Source organism: Excalfactoria chinensis, chromosome Z (assembly GCF_039878825.1).
Source record: "Excalfactoria chinensis isolate bCotChi1 chromosome Z, bCotChi1.hap2, whole genome shotgun sequence".
Lineage (NCBI taxonomy): Eukaryota > Metazoa > Chordata > Aves > Galliformes > Phasianidae > Excalfactoria > Excalfactoria chinensis.
Genome location: NC_092857.1, coordinates 69,064,892 through 69,087,369, shown reverse-complemented (window position 1 = coordinate 69,087,369; position 22,478 = coordinate 69,064,892). Strand labels below are relative to the sequence as shown.

The 22,478-nt window shown below is 45.0% G+C and overlaps 1 protein-coding gene and 1 pseudogene across 1 annotated transcript; one reads left to right on the top strand and one right to left on the bottom strand.

The window, feature by feature from the left end:
* Positions 1-1,990: 1,990 nt before the first annotated feature.
* Positions 1,991-11,495, bottom strand: LOC140263850 (transcription factor TFIIIB component B'' homolog). The gene is made up of 7 exons (XM_072359138.1): positions 11,384-11,495; positions 8,772-9,105; positions 7,380-7,496; positions 6,961-6,997; positions 5,017-5,087; positions 3,832-4,021; positions 1,991-2,948 (listed from the first exon to the last, which is right to left on the bottom strand). The coding sequence occupies exons 2-5, from the start codon at positions 8,946-8,948 to the stop codon at positions 5,038-5,040; spliced, it is 381 nt and encodes a 126-aa protein (XP_072215239.1). The 5' UTR covers positions 8,949-9,105; positions 11,384-11,495; the 3' UTR covers positions 1,991-2,948; positions 3,832-4,021; positions 5,017-5,037.
* Positions 11,496-11,541: 46 nt separating this feature from the next.
* On the top strand, positions 11,542-19,874 carry LOC140264587 (DNA-directed RNA polymerase I subunit RPA49-like; annotated as a pseudogene).
* The last annotated feature ends 2,604 nt before the right edge of the window (positions 19,875-22,478 follow it).

The window sequence follows — 22,478 nt, the reverse complement described above, 5'->3', positions numbered from 1 at the left end:
CGGTGCGCCGACTCCCCGAACGAGGCACGGCGGCTGCGGGTGGCTCCGCACAGCGCCGGAGGGTTCACTCGGGGACGCCGAGGAGCAGCGCTCGGGCGCTAAGGCGGCCGGAGGGGAGCCGGGCGGCACGGCCCAGCCTACCTGCTAGAGGGGGGAGCCCGGCGGCACGGCGGCACGGCAGCACACAGCGGCACGGCACCGGGCACAGCACTCCCCCCAACGCAGCCAATGCACGGAGGGGCCGGGCCGGCACCCGCGCGAGGAAAGGGAGACAGAGCGGGACGGACGCAGGTCGGAGAACAGACTTTATTGACAGCATTTACACGTACAGGACGCGACAGCTTCCTTGCAAACAGAAAGCACGGCGGCCATTAGACAGCCGGCACGAGTCCCGTCCAGATCCCGGCGCACAGCTCTTCCGAGCAAGCAGACCTGAAACACGAGGAAAATGGTTCAAATACAGCTGCCTCCAAGTAGCAAATCCTTCAAGCAAGCTCACTGTGGTTAGATTCAGCTGTTTGCGCTGCTCTGAATAAGTGCAACAAAGGACATCCCTGCAGACACACACACCTACGTGCAGAAAGAAGCAGCAGCAGCATCTGACCCCTTTGTTTTCAATGCAGACTTTGTCCTGGTTCCAGCTGAGACAACGTTGACAGCACAAACGTGGTTCTTGCTGAGAGATGTTTGCAGTCCCAGGGCTCAGTCGGGAAGCGCCTATAAAAGTATATTAAAATAATTGGGAATCCCTGGAAAAAGGAAAACGAGTAGATTCCTCTCTCATCCTCTGCTGACACCAGGAATATTTCTGCAGCAAAAGCTGATCAAGATTTTGAGATGGACTGCGTACTGGGCAGCGCTCGTTCCCTTTTGTTTGACTTCACATATTGCTGTGGGTGTCAGTTTAAACAGAACTATTGCAACAAGGCAATCCAAAGTCATAACACTTCACAGGACAACCATCTTGTACCTACACACACAAGCACAGTGATCAGCAGCAGCCCCCACAGCTTCAACTTGGTCTTGAAGGGACATACAAACCTTGTACAACTTCTGCACAAGTAGAAAAATGGGCCACAACTTCCCGAGAACCCAAAATGCTCATAGATAGACGTGCACAGAGAAGGCTGCTCTGTTTCCCTTTTAAGTTTCCTAGACATTCACCAGTCAGAAACCATTCCCTGCAGCAGATCAGTCTCTCAGAACCTGAACACAGCATGCCCCCCTGCTCACCTGGAAGCGACTAATTCCTTGTTTCTCACAGCTCAGAAATGCAAAGACATTCAGAAGCAAACATACCATAACTACAGCATCAGCAGCTACGTTGTCATACTCCACAAATGACGATGTGCTTCTAGAGGGAAAGGAACAAGATGCCCCATCATCCTTATTAGAGGGAGTTGTTTCCTTCAGACTTTGCTTTGTGGTCCCCATCTGTGGGTTTGGGATCTCTCCTCTCCTCCTTTGCATTTCTTCTGCAAGTTCAGAACTGCTTTTTCTGCAAATTAAAGATAAAAATCCCAATGGTTTTCATCTACTCCTGCTCAAAACAAGTACAGTAAGAACGTCATAGAATCGATCCATAAAAGTGATATGTAAATAGTATTACAGGAATCCAGTTCATGCTACAGCAAACACACACCTCAGAAATGCTTGAAGACTCTCAAGGAAAAAAACAAGAAGTGATCCCAGGATTCTGTGTTACTGACTATTCTGGCACATGGGAGTTTATGAAGCGTTAAAGGAACACTGAACAACCTCCACCCTTGAGAACAAGAATATGTGACTCGTCTCTGAACTAGAGCCTGTAACTACCAGATGCTCAGAACGGTTTCTGAGAGGAACAGAGACACAGACCTGCAGGAAGAACTCAGAAGAGCACACGTCACGTCATCAGTGGGGAAACACAATATAACATCATATAATATAAACATAATGTAACATCAGAAGGCACAGCAATGAAGTAAGGATAGAGGAGGTACAAACTGTATCAAAGCAAGGATTCTTTATTTCAATTCATCGTTTCCCAGCTGCTGCAGATATACCAGATACAAATAACAGTCAGAAACAGTGTGCACAAGTACAACAGAGAGAAGAAACTAAAGCATTTAAATACTGTAGAATGGTATATTAAAACAAGAAAACATAATTCAGATAGCTGGATGGACAGATAAGAGCAATATCCTCTGAGCTGTCAGGCTAGAAAGTCCCACGGGGAAAAGACAAAATTAGTACTTGTAGAAACATGGCGAGTACTGCATCAAACCCAAATCTTATTGGCAGGAGGCCGAAAATCGTAACAAATGGATGGGTGCATATCTAAGCATTAGACTGAGCTAGGAAAAACAATGACCCCAAGTCTGTCTTACAGCCTCACGGATGTCTGTATCAGAAGAGGCATCTGTCAGTGCCTAAACAGATCGTACATCAGTAGCATCATCCCTTGGTCAATCTGCCTATTTAATGTCTAAAACACTCCAAATTTCAAAGGAGACAGTTTAATCCTTTTCAATTTCTGAGGACAGACCTATAATTCTTACAGGTCACAGAGGAGGGCAGTGCTGCTCTAGTAGTACTAACTGGAAAGAGGATATCAATGACTCAATGTGGAAAAAACATCTAACAGAACAGGCTGACAGAAACATTCTGTCAGTACCTGAGTAATGGAGCTTTTGAAGATTCTGTTTGGCTTTCTGTGCATTCCAACTGTGCTGCTTCATGTTTATCTCCCACTTTTCCTTGTTCACCTATTTCTGTTTTCCTGCTGGAGGTTAACCTGCACATCACCTCCTCTTGACTGGACGCTACATTGTGAAACGATGCTTTCCCTGAATTCTCTCAAGTTTCACACTGGCTTCTCTCATCTACTGCTGTAATAGGCTCAGGCAGCAGGGCAGCAGTAAGAACATTTCTATTTGTTGAAGCCCCTTTCATTTGGAAAGGATTACCTGTAAAAGAGTTGAGAGTCATTAAAGAACTTCAGCGATTCCCTTTCATTGATAGCACTGTAGTCAAAAAATGAGCATAATATTAAAATGGCTTAAAAGATGAGGGCTTTTTTTTTTTTTTTCTCTTCAGTTTTTTGTCATTTTGTTTTTCAAAACCACCGCTAAGACTAAAGAATTCACAATCTACTTTTAAAGTCTGTAAAATCTCACAGACATTGTATGGAAAGAGCTGGAGAAATTTAGTTGTACAGCCGCACCCCCAATCTTTACAGCACACAACAGAGCTTAGTGAAGTCATCCAGCTGCTTACAATTCCACCATCTCTCTTTCAAGTTCACTTCAGAACCAAGAAGTACATCTCCAAACCCTCCAAAGGCTCAGCTGATTGAAAACTGTACTGTCGAGATTCTGCTTTCCTTCTGTTGATTTCTTCAGAGACTGATTAAACAGCGCATGTACTTTTTAAAAGACCAACACAGAATAAAAGGTGAACTGTGTTACAGCACAAGTTAGTTGCAGACAGGACCACTCGGGATAACGACAAGCATTAAACTGTGCTGTACCATGCATTTAGGTTAGTTTCAATTTGCATTTACAAGTTTAAATTTACCTACCAGAAGTTCTTGTACAAGGGCAAAGCCCTCTGCACTGCTGGAGCATCACACCTGCTCTTTTTACCTGAGAACTTACATAGAGATAGCAGGACTCTTTAAAGAATTGCAACACTTACTGTACTTCAGAATATTTTCCTTTGATGTTTCCCCCCTTCTTCCCAAGCTGAACAGATTTCATTCCAACCGTAATGTTGAAGTAATTCAGTTACCTTGCATTGAGGAATACTCCTACTCTAATGTACATTTAAAGTCAAAAACAAAGTATTTACCTCTCCACTTCATTCAAGCTGGTTCCACCAGATGTCACTGGGCTGATAAGTATCGGTGCTGGTAGTAATGGTTCTGAGGTCTGTTCCTGCAAAGCAGATGTATCGAACCCTCCTGAGTCAGCAAGGATTTCCACCAATGTTAAAAGGAATGTCTGTTCTTCTTCCTCCGGACATCTGCGATCATCATTCACTACCATCATTTTCCAGGGAAATAAAAACGTAACAGAAATCTGTTATTCAAGTTCCCCACATCGAGCAATGAGCATGCAGATCTCCATGAAAGAAGGCACTGGGAATATCCTTCACACAACATCCTTGCTTTCTTCTGAGACAAGATACATATCACTCTGGAGCTCTTGCACTGCAGTAGAACCCTTATTATCCCCCAGAAGAAACAATATTAAGAATGCCTAGCAGGGATGAAGCTTTTCAGTCAGGTGTAAGACGTGCTGTTTAATCGAATCTGTGTAGCCGTGGTTGCCAGATGCCCCTCTGTCTCTATATATTGCTGTGAGGTATTCAGAGTTACTTCTTTAAGTGACAGAATTCTGCTGTTGCTTTATTTCTGTGCGTTTTCTTTGTGGTGGTGTTGTTCTGTTGTTTATTTTAAAATTAATGCGCCCTGCATTACTTTTAAATGATTTGCAGCTGAAAAGTGTGTTTTCTTCAATTATCACCTCCCATTCTCCTCTTCCTCTTGCTCTACACTTGCACAGTCCAGCCCAGCCGCTCACATTCACTGCTGCTGGCATTCACTTCAACATTTCAGGAGCCACTACAGCTCACTAAGCTGCTGGAAAAATACACGGGCTTTCTCCCTCTACCACCTTCAGGTTTTGAGGGGTATGTGAGTCAGTGCCACAAAGAGCTCTAACAAATGCTGAACACGGCAGAGGTAATAAGCAGGCGTTCACTGCTGAGAGAAAAGAGCAAGAACTTCCCTTCTATTGATATCTAAGCTCAAGGAGTCATCTGAAAGGTTTCCAAGTCTAGTTTGCAATAATGAAATTTAAATAAGAAGCAAGAGTGGGGAATGACACTAAGCTATCAGTCCTTTTGTTTGTTCATTAAGTAGATTATTTAATCATAACAACACATTTTCTTTTTTTTCTTTTAATTAATCTTTGCATCACTGTAAGATACACAACTTTTTTGCTCACTTAAAATATATAGTGTGCATTATACCTGAAGTCTCTTCTCTGCTGCTTATGTGTTGCTGCTGACAATCCTTAGCATTTGTTTCATTATGGAAATATCTGAAATAAAGCAACACGGTAAGCTTGACAAAGAACTCCACAAAAGAAAGAAAGCATGTCAGACTCCAAAGAGACATAAAACCTAAAATTGTGTTTTCTCAGCTTTTCCTTCAAGGCATTCCAGGTTGAAGGATACCAGACCAACCAGAGTAATATGTAATTCATATGCAGCTCACTGTCTGCATGGATGATCTCTTGAAATAAATTGATATTTCCCAGTGCACAACTCTGTCACTGATGACTCACATAACAAATTGCTCTAGGAATGTAAGTTCCACCAACCATTACAAAACAACCAAGTGTCAAAGAGAAGCACCCAGCTCTGCAACACACCCATCCTTCTATGGTAGAAGTTCTTTGCTAAGAGAAGGAATCCTCCATTGCAAGCTGCCTCCTCCTACTGTTTCTGCCACTCCAGTATGAGCACAGTCTTTTCTGCACCCTGTTCTAAAATGACACATCTACAGGTTGCACTGAGAAAACAAGTCACTGCAATTCAGCCATTCCACAGCAACTGCAAGTATGCTGGTATCAAGCAGTGCTGGAGGTCTCAAGGGAGAGTGAATGAACCCCCCTCAGGAAAAAATCAGGTAATTCTTTATGCTAGAATGGTATCAACCACTGCAAAACTAAAGATGCAAAATATATCCATGGCCCAATAGGTATATGGGCCCTTTCACCCCCTGAAGGAACCACAGTCTGGAGGACATATGGTGGAGAAGGCTTACGCTGAAGAGTTGTGAAGGATTGTATCCCGTGGGAAAGATCCCATACTAGACCAGTGGAAAACCACGAGGAGGAACGTGTGGTGGAGGTACAGTATGATGGGCTGACTGCAGCTCCTGCTTCTTCTGTTCATGAGCAGCATGGGGAAAGGGGAGTCAGGAGTGAAGGTGTCAAGCTGAATGTGGGAAAGGTCAGGATGGGGAAGTGTGGTGGGGACGAGGTGTTTTAGTCTTCCCTGCTTCTCACCACTCAACTCTACTTTTAGTTAGCAATAAAATAAACTTTCTGTCTTGTAAAACGATCTCTCTGTCTACATCTCAATCCATGAGCTTTTCCATCTTACTTTATCCCACTGCATCTCATAACCAACCAAGCCACCAAGAATGGAAAGGGAGAAAGTGTTTAAATGCAGATATCCATAACCCGTAGCACTGAACTATATCCCTGTTTAAACTTCTGTTTCCTAACTAACTGGTCATACAAAACTAAGCATTTCCATCCTCCAAAATTATCGTACCGAAATAAACCAAAGCAAGACAGTAGATTTCACCTCCCTCAACCAAAACCGTAGCCCAGGCAATATCAAGTGCTCCTTACAAAGACTGAGAATGTAATTAAACTCCTAAGTGAAAGCAGTTCTGAAAAGCAATAGTTCTGTAAGGGTTGGACACATATCTCCTATGGAAACAGTACTTTCTTCTGGTCAGAGCTGAGTTAGGGACCTTACATACAGAGGACAAAGCTTAGACTCTGGCCACTTTATTATCACTTCACAACACGTCAAGTAAGCTGTAAGCTGGGGGTTGGAACTAGATAATGTTTAAGATTCTTTCCAGCCAAGCCATTCTATGATTCTACGGTTTGTAAAGTTTTCTCTTCTCCCAGTACAGATAGCTACAGAATAGGACTCAGAAAATGCACATTCCAACTCAAAGAAACAAAACTTTGCAATGCTTGGTCCATCTACTTGATAGAGAACAGAAGAATGTAGATAGTTTAAGCCTGTTCAAAAAAACATGAAAGAATCCAGCACCTCATGAGCATTTTTTTTTCTAAAATACATGAATTTTGAAATTCTCTCCAAGAGTAACCACAAATTGGTAGCATGTTAATGGAGAAGACACAAACAAGAGAATTGCATATCTACCTTTGTCCGCTTCTGGATTTTCATGCTCAGTTGCTTCCTTAAGCAAAAAGAAAAACATATCAGGTATTTACATAAAAATCAGTCTGCAATTTTAATGTAATGCATCCTGGTGAATTCTCAGCCCAGAGGTCGCCCTGGCTTTAAAATACATAGTAGGAGCTGACAAAATGTTACAGTTTTCCATATCTATAGTGTCACAAGCAGGCCTGGAAACCAGTCAGAGGCCAGAGCTTTGTATCTGCTATAAAATAAGAGAGAGAAAAGGAAGGAGACATGGTGAGGACACAGTGGGAATCTGTCTCCTTCATCAACTGGCTCCCAAAGGGGAAAGAACGTAATTATCAATAGTTCCTGAGAGATGGTTCCCAAAGTAGATGGCAATGCTGAATAAGATGTCAAAAACAAAGAGGCATTCTTACAGCTGGTAAGGAGTTTCCTTTTTCCTCCTCCTGTATGACTGGCTGGACAGACACACAAGAAAGACCTTCTACATTAGTAGCCACCGGCACATCAGGGATATTCAGAGATATATCCAGCTGTAAAAATTGGTTTGAAAGCATTTCAGTTCATCAGCCCTCGTAGAAAATCTGACAAATACTTTATTTTTTCCTAATAAACTACATGCTTAGCAGACATTGAACATCTCATGGAATCCCTCCACAAATCAAGTACTAAACAATACTGCAGGTTAAAGAGGGAAGCAACTGGAGGAAGAACTGGCAGTGCTGCTTGTAACCAACTAGAAGAATCAGAAAATCTACATTATCCAGCTGAGACCTTTTGAGCTGGTTATTTAACTCAAACGGATTTTGTTGATTTTATCATTTTTTCTGCTTTAAATTCTCTCACTGTCATTCAGAGCAAGAAACTGTATGATTAGTTTATGTAAATAAGAAGGATTTCAACAGGAGAAAAGAGGAAGAGAACTACTAGTAGTAAACCAAAAGGAGAGCTGGGAGCAATTTCCACTCCAGTGTTTGTTCAATTGAGATGATACTCAGTCTTGTTACATTCTTAGAGTTCTAATTCTAGTCTAAAACCACAATTAAACACTAGGCCTTTACTCCAGGCTTAACTATAAAAGCAGTTCATGGGAGAGGCCAAAAACAGCTTTTGAAAAAATAATTGCCAAAATGTAAGGACCACAGGCTTTGGATCTGCCCGCACCAGACAGAGCAGGATCTTCCTTGAAATACCTCCAGCCTGTGGAAGGGTTACATTGGAGCACAGGGAAGGAGTGGATTCCACTGCTGTGTCAAACTCTACAGCCTAAACTAAAGAGATACAGGGCTGTATCTTGTAACAGACACATGTTTAAACTTAACCCATTACTTAAGTTTTATGTTACAGGAAGTATATCACAAGAACAAAGGAGGACAAACCTGCGGAGAAACCAGAAACTGTACTGGTAATCTCTCTCATTCCCTGACATTCAAATGTAGAACTGAAATGCTCCATTTGCTCCACCCTAGGCCTCAAAACATGCAGTAAGCACATCAGACTGTGCCTAAATCCAGTCCCAGATTAATTACCTGGTGAGCACCCTGCAGACCTGCTGATAGTTCATAACAGTGTTTGGATCCCAGGCTGATGTACATTCATCTGAAATCAAGTACATGTGTCAAGTAAACATCCTTGCTACTGTCAGCACTACTCTTAACAAACTAAACAAGTACTAGCAATTGCAATTGGAATAAAAGCTTCTGTTTGAAGAAACAAAACAAACATGGACACAGAACGCAGCTACATTATACCTCTTGCATCGTCTCCTCTATCTGAACAGGAATAGGTTTAGGAGATCTAAGACCTACTGGAACAAACACTGGTGCTTTGTTTACTTCCTCTTCAGCAAAACATTCATCTTCATCAACAGGCTCAAAGTCATCTGCTTCCTCCTCATCTTCTTGAGAAGCCCGGAGGGTCACCAGGCTGCTTGTTTTTGAACTTCTCTGCTCCTTCACCGGTTTCTTTCTGTGGGCAGTTTTCATGCTTTTGCCTCTAGCAACACTTGATTTCACTTCTTGTCTTCGATTCCCCTTCTCACAGTAACTGGCCTCACATTCAGAAGCAGAAGATGGATCAGTTCTCAGCTCCAGTCCATGTTTTGGTAGTGCTGTCTGTTTTGATGACCTCCTAGGTTGTCTCCTAGAACACAAAGCAAGAGCACATAACATGAGTATACTAAAAATATCAATCAAGTCTAATACAATCCAAAACATTAAAAGAGACACCACAAGTAAAAACCAACTCAATGAACAGAAAAGAAGAAAAGGAGCACTGTGATCAAGAATACAGTCCTGTTACTTCCTGCAACACGCTGGCAAAAATGCATTCGGGTATTACTCCATCCGGAAACCAAATCTTCACATGTGCACAAAAGTACTGATCTTAAGCATGGAGTAAGCAGTTTCAGAGAGCTGAGAAGCTGCAGTATGAAATCTGCAATATATGGAATTATTAGAAACAAAAAAATTCACTTTCACTTTGAGATAGGTGAAGCTTGCAAACTTTGTAAATCATGGGAACTTCTCTAGTTTCTCCTTTGCTAAAAGCACAGTACAGAACCCAAACTATGAGATTTTAGTTCATCTTACTAATGCCTAGAAACCAGAACTGTTAGATGATAATTAATTATCAGCTCCCGTTTCTTAGGACACAATCCCTTTGAATTAGCTACCGCTTCCATCCCCAAAGCGATGGTCGCAATTGCTCTAAGCAAGAAAAATTATTCCAAATTTCACCCTTAGAAGAGCTTGCATTGTCAACTGATAGAGAGATGAAACCAAGTACAGAGGACACTTCCAGCACAGTTTGTTTGGATAACTCTCATAATCCCATTGTCCCCAGCATGGGTATTTTTAAAGGACACTTCCAGCACAGTTTGTTTGGATAACTCTCATAATCCCACTGTCCCCAGCATGGGTATCTTTAAAGCTCTCCTTTTAAAGTCTGGAACTGTTACTCAGACCACAGTGGACTCCGGGGTAGGCTGGTGAGAGTGCTGGCTGTTCATTTTATGAAGCTGCAAACAGAGTAAAGGGTGCAGGGATTTCTGCACGCCTCTGGTATGGTTCAGGTGTGTCATGGTTTTGTGCTGTTGCTGTCAATATTCTACATCATGACATCATGTGCAGTATGAATCATTAACAGAGGGTACAAATAGTGGCAAACTGTTTTGGTGGTAAAAGAAAGTGTAGTTGTTAATGGCATACAGAAGTATAACAGAGGGTATGCGGAAGTGTGGAAGGTTCATGCTCCAGTTCTGTGGAATGGCAGCATCCTGAGTACTCAGCTCTTGGAGGAGAACTACATATCCCAGGGGACGACGCGGCCAGAGACGAATCACCGGAGGAGGACACGTATATAATCTCGCTCCCAGGCTGGAAGGTCCTTCTTTTCGCTCTATCTATCACTTTTGGAGCGCTCCATCCCTGCCGTCTCCCTCTATCAGCAACATTCCAGCCTGTCGCCTAGAGATTACAGTAGGCCCCCTGGTTCTCGGGGACTCTTTTTCTCTCCCTCTTCCTTGATGGCCCGAGGTCTCATGGGCCCATCGAGCTAGAAATAGTTCGCCCTTATTCTGCCAGTCCAAGTCAATTTGAGCCACCTCAATTCTGGCAGCTTGATCTTCTTGGTGGCATCTGACGTGGAAGAGCGTATGAAGCAGAAATGAGTTGCTGAATTCCTCCACACAGAAAAAACAGCACCCAACGACATTCATCAATAGTTGCTGAACTCTTGTGGAGCACAAAGAGTAGATGTGAGCACGGTGAGGTGGTGGATGCCGTGTTTCTGCAGTGGTGACAGATGTCACCTCTGCTGGTGCAGATTTATATGAGGGTGGTACGCAGGCCCTCGCTCGTCACCAATGAGAATGCATTGCTAATGGTGGTTACCATGCTGAAAAATGGCGCGTGGTAATGGAGCATTATGCTCTACCAAGTGATCCATCTGTTGTAGTTTGCACAGGAATAAACAGGAGGCATTACTTTCAGAGCGACCTATGCAGTACGCACAATGATGGGAAATGAAAACATTTCATTAAACGACAATTGCCACAATTTTCAAGCGTGGGTGCTGAATGAAACCCCTGAGCAATTCTTAAAGGGCGGAGGAAGAAATTAAGCACGTCTGGTCAGCTCCAAGCGTTCTGGGCTTGACACAGACATCAGTGCCGACACAGACTGTTACAGTGCCTGTATCAGACATGCTTACAGCACAGCGCTGCAGCAGCAGACTGTGTTATCCACCACACGGTTTGCCAGCACGAGACAAGCCACCAGCTGCAGGCTGGGCCTAACAGATGCCTCACGCCCTTAGCAAGGCACAGCAGGCGGGGCTGAGTCAGAGTCAGCAGCGCAGTCGGCACCCCCCCACCCAAGTCCCGTCCTGCACAGCCCGGCTACGACGAGCAACGCGGTACCGGCACAAAGGTGAGGCAGGAGGGCCCGCTCTGCTGCGTGCCCCTCGGGGTGACTCGGGTATCCGGGCCGTGCCTGGACCGCCTCTATGGGCAGGAAGGGCTGCTGTGTGCGGGCGGCTCCCTTACCGCCCAGGCAGCCCGCCGGGAGACCCTCACGGCCCAGCCCGCGCTGCGCCCCTCCCCCAGGGGGCCGGTCTTACGCACCGCCGCCGTTACAGGCCCGACGAGCCCCGCTCCAGGCTCCTCCTTCAGCGCCGGGACAGCAAGGCGGGCGGCGGGGCCGGGACAGACGGCGGCAGCCCACGGGAGGCCCACCGGGCCGAGTTCCGACCGGGCCGAGTTCCGACCGGGCCGAGTTCCGACCGGGCCGAGTTCCGACCGGGCCGAGTTCCGACCGGGCCGAGTTCCGACCGGGCCGAGTTCCGACCGCGGGCCCAGCGCGCACCGAACCCGCCGCGTCGCCCGGAAGTGACGCACTCGTGGCGACGAGCGGAAGTGACGCACTCTCGGAGCGCCCGCCGGAAGCGGCGGCATCGCGGCGTGGCGCTAGCCAATGGGCGGCTTGTGGCAGCGCTCAGCTTCGTGTCACTGAAGGACGTGCAGGAAAACGTGCGCTTTCAAACCATGCGCTCTTCAAGTCATGGTTCTTTGTCTGTCAGGTTTCAGAAGCTGAAAGGCTTTCATACGTGGGGAATAACTTCAGCAGCGGAGCCATGACATGCAGCTCCCTGTGCAGGTATGGGGAGCTGGCCACACTGTGCGAGAGACAAGAAGGTGAAAGCAGAGGAACTGCGCAAATGAAATGGCCTTGTAGCCTTCTGTCAAGGTGACTGGTGAGTTCCCATTGAGGCCGTGGTGCGAATGAGGAGGATTTAGGCAGTTGATGTCATCTGGCAGCCGCACCATTTTGCACGCTGCTTCCTCGGGAGCTGTGATCTTACACATAAGTGGAGTTTAGATCTGCTGGAGAAGAGTGAGAAGGTGTCTGCACGTGGCTGAAACCTGGGGACAACAGCATTATTCCTTCTTAGCTGTCCAGATCAGTATCCAGGAAACCAGGGGGTCGTTGGTCAGCATTTAACTTCTGGGCCACAGTCCGGAGGTGCTGTATGAATTAATAACTTGTCTGTGCCTCGTGCTGTAATGGGAAGCCTTGGTGAAATCACCAGTTTTCACATGTGCTGGTTTTAGAAGGTGACCTTTGTAGCCTCGAGGCAGCTCCCATGAATTCCTAAGAACTATTTTGCATGGGGGATCGTTCCCATCCTCTGGTAGAAGAACCTCTTGTATAAGTGGAAACCAAGTGTAAAATCATCTTACTTTGTCATAGCTAACCTACAGAGCTCTGAAGTACATTTGGTGTGTGTGTCAGGCTCCTGTTAGTGAGTGCTGTGCCCCGTGAACGCGCTACATTTGTCCTGCAGCGTTTGCTCGTGGTTTATGTCTACTCTGACCACGGGGGTTACTTAAAGTAGAAGTGGGGTGACACAACGTAAACAGAATTGCAGAAACTGTTAAGACGAGGTGCTTCCAGCCATTTAATGTCCTTGTGCTGGTTCTTTTGACGGGGTCATGATATTATTAAATTTTTCTCTCCAAATACAAACTGGATGATGCTTAAAGGTCCAACTCTAAGGATTCTATGAGTCTGATCTATGATTCTGTGGTGAGGAGCAGCACAAACTATTTGGGTTTGCTCCTCTGAAGTGTGAAATGAAAAATAACTTGCTACAAATTAACCTGTTCTATAGATTTCAAGTTAATTTTTCTCAGCTCTGAGACTGTCAATGGTTATCATTTGCACTTGTTCTCCCCAGGTATTTTCTTGGTGTTTAAACAAGGATTCTGGGCAAATGGAAGTCTATAATGCTGAAATATTCAACATGCAACCTTTACTGTCAGGTAGGACAGTTCTGTATTTAACCCTGGTGCCGAGGTCACAATGTCTTGGAAATATGTATGCATTCAAAACTGACTAATTGGCTACTGACAGCATTGCCCTGTTTCCTCCTACTCTTATTTCTGCTGTGCTGCCTTAGAATGAGGGAAGGAGGATACATCACTCTGTCCACGCCTGGGGAGCAGTATGGAATGAAAAAAGGGAGAATGAAGCAGAATCACAGCTGATAGTCAGGGGAAGAGTTAAGCAGAGAGCTCGGGTGTGGGAGGGTGGAAATACCAGAGTTAGAAATAAAGTTGTCACTGCTTAGGATAATTGCAGCCCTTCTCCTGCTGAGGGAAGCTTGGAAATAATCAAGTTAGTAGACTGAATCGTTCACTGAAAAAGAAAACAGCTTTTCCCCAGCAGAACTGCTTTTTATTACTGAATCTAGTGGAAATAATCCTGAGAATATGATCTTTAAGGAACTGTTTTCTTTTTTAGGTAACAGGAGCTTAGTATTGCTGCAACCTGTGCATTATGCTTTTAGATTTTGTAGCAAAAATTGTCCCTTATTATTATTTTAGGTACATAATCTTTCACATTCAACGTATTCTATTAACAAAATCCTGTAGAGAAGACCCTGAAGTGGTGTACCTAGCCCTTCTGTAATTGATTAGAGGGGTACCCAGTACATGCACTTTCCTGCCTGCTGCAAGCCAAGCATACTAATTTTTATTCTTTTGTAGATAATTTAATTCCTGATGACACAAGGGATTATCAGAATAAATCCTACAGGGAAAAGGTAAGGTTGAAACCTGATATCATAATGTGCTGTAGTTATCCAGCAGACAGTGGTAAATACTTGTCTGAAACTGAGATGTTTGATTTGTTGCAGGACAAACTTGTGCAGGGTCAGCATTCTTTCTATGCACTGATGGTTTTTGAGACAGCATGTTGTTAGTGTCTAGCTTAGCAGTATGTTCCTAAATACTTTAGACTTGTCTACAGTCCCAGGTAAAACATGCCCTTTTGCATTTCTTTGTCATATGCTTTGTTTGTACCCAGCGTTATGTTTGGAATTACTTTAAAAACGTACCTGTAGAACAAGCAGTGGTTATCTGGGTATTCTTCCTGCATGCAAAGTGTCTTGAGTTCAGTGTGTTGTCGTTGCTTCTGTGTTATACGCAGGTGGATTTGTGCATTGAGGCATTTGGTACCAGCAAGCAGAAGCGAGCTCTGAACTCTCGGCGAATGAATGCAGTGGGCAATGATATTCTCAATACAGCTGTGACAAAAGCAGCAGCAGATGTTATAGAAGCAAAGGGGGTAACAGGTAAGAATGTTGTCTGAGATGTTGAGGAAGGCAATCAAAATTACCATTTTCCTGTTTTTTCCTTGCCAAACATGGTGGGAAGAAGAAGGGTGTTTTCCTTGAGTAAGAAGGGAGGAGGTTGGTTTAACTGCTGAGATGGGCACGTGTTGAGGACCTTGCCAAACTTTTTATTGGAAAAGGAGCTGCTTTATTATTTCGCTAGGAAAAACAGTGTTATCACTGTCCATCTCTGCCCATTTTTGGTGGTGTTCTAGAAGTCCACTCTTTGTGGCTTTGTCTGCACGGTCCAAATACTCTCTTCTTTCCTTCTTCCCTCCAAAGCTTTGATCCAGGATGTGGCCCAAGACAATGAACAGAACATGTCCATTTTCCTACCACCATGTCATGAGGATGCTGACAAACCAGAACATGTTTACAAGTTTGACGACAGTATCTTTTTCAGTGACCGTGTGGTTTCTGGTGCCTGTAAACTTTCCTGTTGGCAGTCTGGCATGTGGAGAAAGTGCTGCTGGGCATGTGACAGCAGGGTTGAGCCTTCTCCCCTCACAAACCAAAAGCTGATAGCAGGAAGTTAGTATGTTGAGGCTTTGGGGTTCCCAGTTCTGTATTCTTCCTCCCTACAAAGACAGGGGTACTATGCCTGCCTGTTGGGAGCTGTTCAGCTAAGAATAGCAGTGATGTCAGGAGTATATGAGAAATTATTTGTGTTTGAGCCACTGTACCTCAGAGACACTTGGTTTGGTTACAACAAGTTCTGTTGTTACTTTCTGCTAATTTATAATTTTTTCCCCACTTCCCTATCTCACACCTCCCATAGCAAGAGCTGACAGACCATATCTCACTGTGAGCTATTCAGAACCAGAAAGAACCATGTTCTTTTCTTTAAAGTCCATCCAGTTCTGTCTCCAGCAGAGTATGAAGCATTGCAGGGTCCAGCAGCAGCCTTTATTAACATCACTCCAGAGGAAATTGCCAAGAAAACAGAAGAGAAAAGGTAATACTTCCACAGGCAGCCTTTTAATAGCTAAGGCTGGCATTATGAAATCGTGGTTCTTCTTACAGGCAGGATGGCAGCTGTAACCAGCTAGTCCTAATCGTGTGCCCCTGGTGGCGCATTGGTATAAAGTGCTGCTTGTGGCACCGAAGGGCCCGGGTTCGAATCCCCCTTGTGGCGCAGGGGGTAGAAGTGCCGCTTCGCTACACAAGGGGCTCGAAACCCGGGAGTTGGACTCGATGATCTCTAGGGTCCCTTCCAACTCGCAGGATACTATGATACTATGATACTATGATACGTTATGATATTCTCTGGTCTTCATGTTCCCTCTTTCCTCTTCAGCCATTGCTCCTTTGTCTTAGAAGAGCTGAAATTCCTGCCTGCTGATAAGAAGAGCAGGGACCGCAAAGCTCGATGCCTCTGGTTCCTGGACATCCTTATTAAGTTCAGCTTCCTGAAAATAATCAAGAAGAAGCGTAAGACAATTTTCAACTCTTACCCTTTTCAGCTGCCTGCTGGGACTTGGTTTGTAGTTACCATAATAGCAAACAATGAAGCTTCCCAGAGTTACCTGTTTGATAAATGGCTACATGCAGCAGTTACAGTTCAGCTTGTTTCATGATGAGGTTCAGCATTTCCATGCCATTGTGGAGTTTTAGATCTTCACCTACTGGGATATACGTGTGTCATTCTCTTCAGTCCTTTTCTAACTGTCATACATCAGGGTCCTGCAGTGAGATCCTATTTGTAGGAGATAAAATAGTTTACATCTGAGTTTGAGATTCCTTTTTTGCTTACAGACAGTTCATGGTTTCTGTACCTGAAAACATTTTATATCGTCAAGCTTTACTCCTAAGCCAGGAGGCAGGAAACTATCAGTGCTCTTCCTCATCTAGCCTCCATTTTTTAGCTGCAAGAGGCATGCAGTACACAATGCAATCTTTAGGTGTTTTTGTGCTGTCTTTGTGTCAGACTTTTCTTAGTATCTCAGTGTGTGGATGACAGTCTTCAGAATGTTTCTTATAAAGTGGCAGGAACTGCTTTTCTCAAAAGCAGTGCACAAATGTTTGGATTGAAGTTTTCAGGACTTGCTGTATTTCACAGACCTTGTGTTTCTGTTTCTTACAAAAATTCCAACGTTAGCCTTTTCAGTGACTGGTAAGATGGGTGAGGAAGGTAAATCTGTCTGTAAATATCTTTTTGCATTGGTGGAGACGCTGGGGTCATCCAACAAGAGTTAGTCTAGGAGGCTTGAAATGGATGTGAAAATAGCCAGTCTTGGTGCTCACTGTGAAACCCCTTTTTATTCTAGATCCAATGGGTCCTGAATGCCCCCACATCATTAGCAGGAAGCTTATGAAGAACTTCACTTCACTGACCTACAACAATGGCGGGTAAGGAACTGTGATTGCTTTGATGTTATTGATGTTCAGAGGATGTAGAAAACAGCTTGAAGGGCCACAGAGTCATTATCAAATAGCACTGCACCAAAACGGGAACAGCAGAAGCTTCTCTTGAGTAGCAGGCCAGGCCAGGTAAAATATTCTGTTATGGCTGATGTTCATCCATGAATAATGGAAGTCAGAAACATAACTGGGAGAGGCAGAGTCATGTGTGCTTAAACAAGCCTGTACCTGTGAATTTAGCCAGGCTCACCAGGCTGACTTGATCAGCAAGAGGGAGAAGATTTGTAATTGCTGCTACAGTGCCTTTTCTCAAGAATCCAACAGCCTCTGCGTAGCATAACTGCCATTGCTCAGCCATCATCTATCTGCTGTTTGCTGTGAACTGGAGGTTAACAGAGAGGTTGAATCCGTGTGGGCCATCAAGGGTGCATTTGTTTATAAAGACTCAGACCAGAGGTGAACAGTAAAAATAAATGCTTTCAGACCTGCTCTGTGTGTTGTGTATGGCTGCAGTGAGTACCTTCAGATCAGCTTCACCTCGCTGTCATCTTGCCAGTGTGCCACAGAGACAGAAGTATTTGTAGACAGTGATTCAGTCAAGTCTATAAACCTGTAAACATCTCCAGAGACCTGCACTTTTGAACAGAAACATAGGCAGTTGTTGAGGAAGACCTTGAGGCCTCTGTGATCAGGGACCTGTGTTTTTAAAGCTCTTTTTTCATGTCTCGGAAATGCTTGTCATAGCTAACTGGGGCTCCAGTTCTGTCTGCACCTGGTGGGTGGTTGTGTTTTGGGTTTGCTAACTCTCTGCTTTTCATCTGTTCTCACACTTGCTGTTCAGTGTTCAGAATTTAATCTCTGCGTCGCTGAAGACTAAAATTGCAGCATATGTCATTGCACTGGCTCTGCACATTAAAAACTTCCAAGTTGACCTCACTGTCCTGCAGAATGACTTGAAGCTCCACGAAAGTAGGTGAGTCATGTTTGCTTATGCCTGTTAAGATGCCTGTGGTCCTCGTGCAAGCAGTCCCTGGGGAAGAGGGCTCTGGAGCCTCTTCTGTGCCCAAATAATACAGTGATACCCGCTGTGAGTTCCCTATGTTGCAGTTAGACTCTGAGTGTGTTGAAGTTTTATATTCAAGCCCTGCTACGTCTAATGGGGTAGTTCTATGTGTCAAAGCTTTGAAAGAGTGCTTTTCACAAACCTGCTCAGGTGCACTGTGAGGCTTTTTGTCCATCTGAAAGTGGAAAAACTTGAGTCAGGCAGCATCAAAATGGCAGAAAACCTATCCAGGTGCTACCCAGTGCTGTATCTTGCCTGCTAAGTCATGTTGCTCCTCACTGAATCCCTTCTTTCAGCAGAGATCTGGTGTCAGCTAGGTACCAGTCTGGATGCAAGTACAGATTTGTATCTGACTGTAACTGGAAAACTAGAAACAGATATGTTGGGGCTTCTCCTAGAAGGATTTAATATCAAGATTCTGGGATAACTGGAAGTTATCGGGGCTGTTACCAGCCCTTGGTTTTGTGAGCTCTGTAGTCAGATTTGATGTAAAGATTTCTGGGCTTTGCCTCCAGTTCTGCTCTTTGTTGACTAATAGTGGCATTAACAGTATAATCTAATGTTGGTTTCCCACCTTTTTAAAATTTTATTGCTTTGGAAGTAAGCTTTTCAATAAAAGACATGCTCTTTTTCTGCAACAAACACCAAAGTTTTTGCTTTTAAGTGCTCTACTGGAGCTGGGAGCATAGATTGTAGCGTGGTGATAAGAAAAAAGTGGGAGAAGCAGCAACATGTTGGAAAAACAAAGATGAGGGATATGGCTGCGAGGCTCTTGATTTAGCCATGGAATTATCATTGCTTATGGTGGGAGGTTTGTTTGAATAGCACCAGATATCTCTTGCCATCTGAATCTGTTTTTCTTTTAAAGACGTAATGTCAGCTGAGAGGATTCTGAGGTGTGTTCTCATGGCCCCAGATGAGGCAGGACTTTCATTTCCTTGCTGCGTTTGCTCAAACATGCTTCATTCTGTGTTTGACAAGTCTCCAGGTGTGTTCTGGCTGGTGCCATCTTGATCAAGCCCTGCTCAGTACCAATCTCATCCAAAATGTGTTTACATCTAGGACTGCTGTATTTCAGCAGTTAAGAGGAGCTGCTCTCTGTACTAGGTTCTTTCCATCCTGTCACTCGTGGTATAGGATTCTGTTGGAAATACGGGCTGCTTGCTTTTTTTTTCTCCAAGATTGCTGTACACTGAGTAAGGCACCGTGGGTTTATAGTACTCTCTGGGGTGCTCGTGTCCAGTTTGGTAGTGTTCTAGCCTTTCCAGCAAGGCTCCCTGCCTTGTAGTATTTAAATACTTCCAGTTTGCGTTCTGGTGGTTGTGTTGGGATGCAGAGCAGACATCCTGCTTGCTTCTGCCTCCTAGCTTCCCTCCTGAGGTGAAAAAGCTATTGCTCATTTCTGCAGTGTCTTTCCCAGGAGACCACTCTACCCCACTAACACAACGTTTCTCTGTTGTTTTCCAGGTTGATGGACATTGCAAGGGCCATGCGGTTGAAGGTCTCCAAGGCAAAGGGGATGCCAGGACTTGAGAATGATCAAAATCACAAGCTTGGCACCCTTTCTCTCCCCTTGCCTGTGCAGAAAGCATCAGGGAGCCAGAGGAAGCGCAAAAAGATGAACTGAGAATCTGGGAGGTGTGAGCAGGGGTGAAACAGTTCTGTTCTCAACAGTTGTTCTGCACACACAGCATCATGGGGATGCATTTGCCTGTTGGATTTGGCTTTCCAGCATCATGGCACAGCCCTGTTGAAGTCTCTGTGCTGACGGGAACAGCTGTTATTTCATTAAACTGTTTACCTTTCTTACGTATTTAGAAAATGTATCAACCCTTTGTCTTTCCTCCTGTCTGTGAGGGGAGAAAGATGTACACAATGTGCCAGAACAAAATCATGTTGTTAGGAATTGTAGGTGCTGTGCTGACTGCGTACTTCAGGCGGGTTTTACCCCTTTGTGACACAAATGCAGAGATCTTGGAGGTTACCCTGAGGATGGTGGCCATGCAGTTCCCTGAGAGCTGTCCCAGCACTCCACCAGGAGCTTGCCCCAAGGCAAGAATGCTCTGCATCTCTCAGCTGGACCTCCCACAGGCCAGGAAGCACTGCAGCTCATGCTGCTGACCCTTGCTCTGTTGAGCCTGACAGTGCTGAGAAGGGCTTGGCTCTGACTGCCCTTCAGACAGCTGAGGGCTTTGCTGTACTAGTCAAGCTCAGCTCCCTCCATCTCACCTCATTGGCCACATTCCTGTCAGGCCTCTGCTGGACCCTTTCCCCACTGCTGCAGAGGTTCTGAGGGACACCAGCAAGGATGCTGAGCGCATCACTGCTCTTGATGTGCATTCTACTTGCTGCCAGTGAGAAAAAGGGAGAACAAAATGAGTGACTTAGAGCCCTGCAACATCCCTCCAGAAGGCAGAGAGGATCTGCAGAGGTAGAGCTCCTTCTGGCGGGCCAGCAGCAAAGCATGGACATACAGGCATGCCTTTTACTGTGTCACCTCCACATTAGCGAGGCTTAACTTAAAAAATAAAATAACCCCAGTGCAATGTCTCTTCATCCTGTTCGCTTCTCTCTTCAGGTCATATCTGTTGAGATCTTGGAAGCTCTGCCAGGAAGATCAGAACTGTTTCTGTTCCTGAAAGTAACTGTGGTTCTTCTGTCATGATAGGACCTTCTGAATGGAATCCTGAGGATCCATCAGCCCCCTTCTGTGCAGCTCAGGCAGAACCAAATCTCAGAACTCTCTCTCCTATATTTATTTTTAACAGTTGATTTCTGTTTGCCTTGTTTACTTTTTTGGGGGCAAACAACTCTTTCTGATCTACATCAGTATGAACTGTGCAAAGGTAGGCATCACTTCTGGTGGCAGCTTTCTTTTCTTCTACCTGGAAGGAACCCCATTTTCCAGGGACTGGCTGCTGGAATTGCAGTGAATGAGGACGGAAGAGGGCAGATCACAGATAGAGGAACAAAAGTGTCTTTGTTGTGCCAGTTCATCTCTCCCAAGTGTTCTTTCTGTTTATTTGATTGCCAAAATTATCTTGTTGTGTTTCTTGAGTGATGCCAGGTATAACAGTCTCCCAGTTTGCATTTCCTAGTTGTCACTTCTGTTGCTGTTGAGGCAACATAGCTTTCATGGAATCACCACATGGTTGTGTTGGAAGGGATCTGGCAGCCACATAAAATGCGGTTTCTCCATCCCTCACTGTCTATTTAAAAAAGTAACATACAGTTGATGGAGGTTTTTTTGTCTACTTTTATTTTGCCTGACACCCATGACAGAGGGAGGCAGTGATTGTGTAGAACTGCTAATGGCTTTGAATGGCTTTGAGCTTAACCTGTTGATCTCTGTGTGGACATGGAAGAGGCATTTGCAAGTGAGCCTGATGATGGCAATTACATACTTTTGTAAAAGCACGGAAGAGGTGAGGGGAAACATGAAATAACAGCCACTGGAAAAGCAAAAGGGGCTCGTGTACACGTGGCCACCAGGTTGGGCAATCTGTGTGCCCACTCAGTATCCTGTCTACTGTGGTGAGCAGCTGCATCTGCACGCACAGGGAATGTAAGGAGATGGGGTACATGGTACTGCCTGCTGCAGCATGGCCTCTCTGCTCCACCTCTTACCCAACCTCCTGCTTACAGCTGCACCTGATGGACTCCGCACCTCCTTAGAATTGAAACTACCTCTTACTTCAGACTGTCCTATCTGCCTGTATTTCACAGCATCCCGCAGCAAGAGGGCTGTGCACTGGGCAGGCTCAGCAGGTGGTGGATCACCTGCAGCAACCCTGTGGTGTCTGTACTTTGGGGGGCAGCAGTGTGGGGCAGAGGTATGTGCCCCCACAAAAACATGATGGAGCAGCAGGGAGTAGCAGCTGGGGCTCTGCATTGGATAGAGAAGCTGCAAAACAAACAGGCAGCCAGCAATGGTGCCAACGTTGAACAAGGTGGAAGGAGCACAGGCAGTGCCACGCTGGGAAGGATTACCAGGGAACATTAATCAGGCCCCATGCTGCAGCTGAATCACCGTGTGCCATCCCCAGCATTCCTGGCCAAGGGACAACTCAATGTAGATAAGAAGGAATGAAGACAGGACACCCCACCCCATTATACCAGCTAAGATACCCCACTGCAGGCTTTGCATTATGCAGAATATAAATGTCAGTTTTTTTATTCCCTTAGATCCAATTGCTACAGATGATGCCTTTTTCTCTGCCAATGACCACAATGCCTGAGCAAAGGCCACCGTGTATCTTACTGCACTGCAGTGCACGTGTGGAGAGAATTAAAGCAAAGGAAGGTCACTCATTCAAGCGAGCAAGAGGAGAGCACAGAGAAACATTGAGTTGAGGGACATGGTTCAGTGGGAACTATTGGTGATGGGTGGATGGTTGGACTGGATGATCTTGTAGGT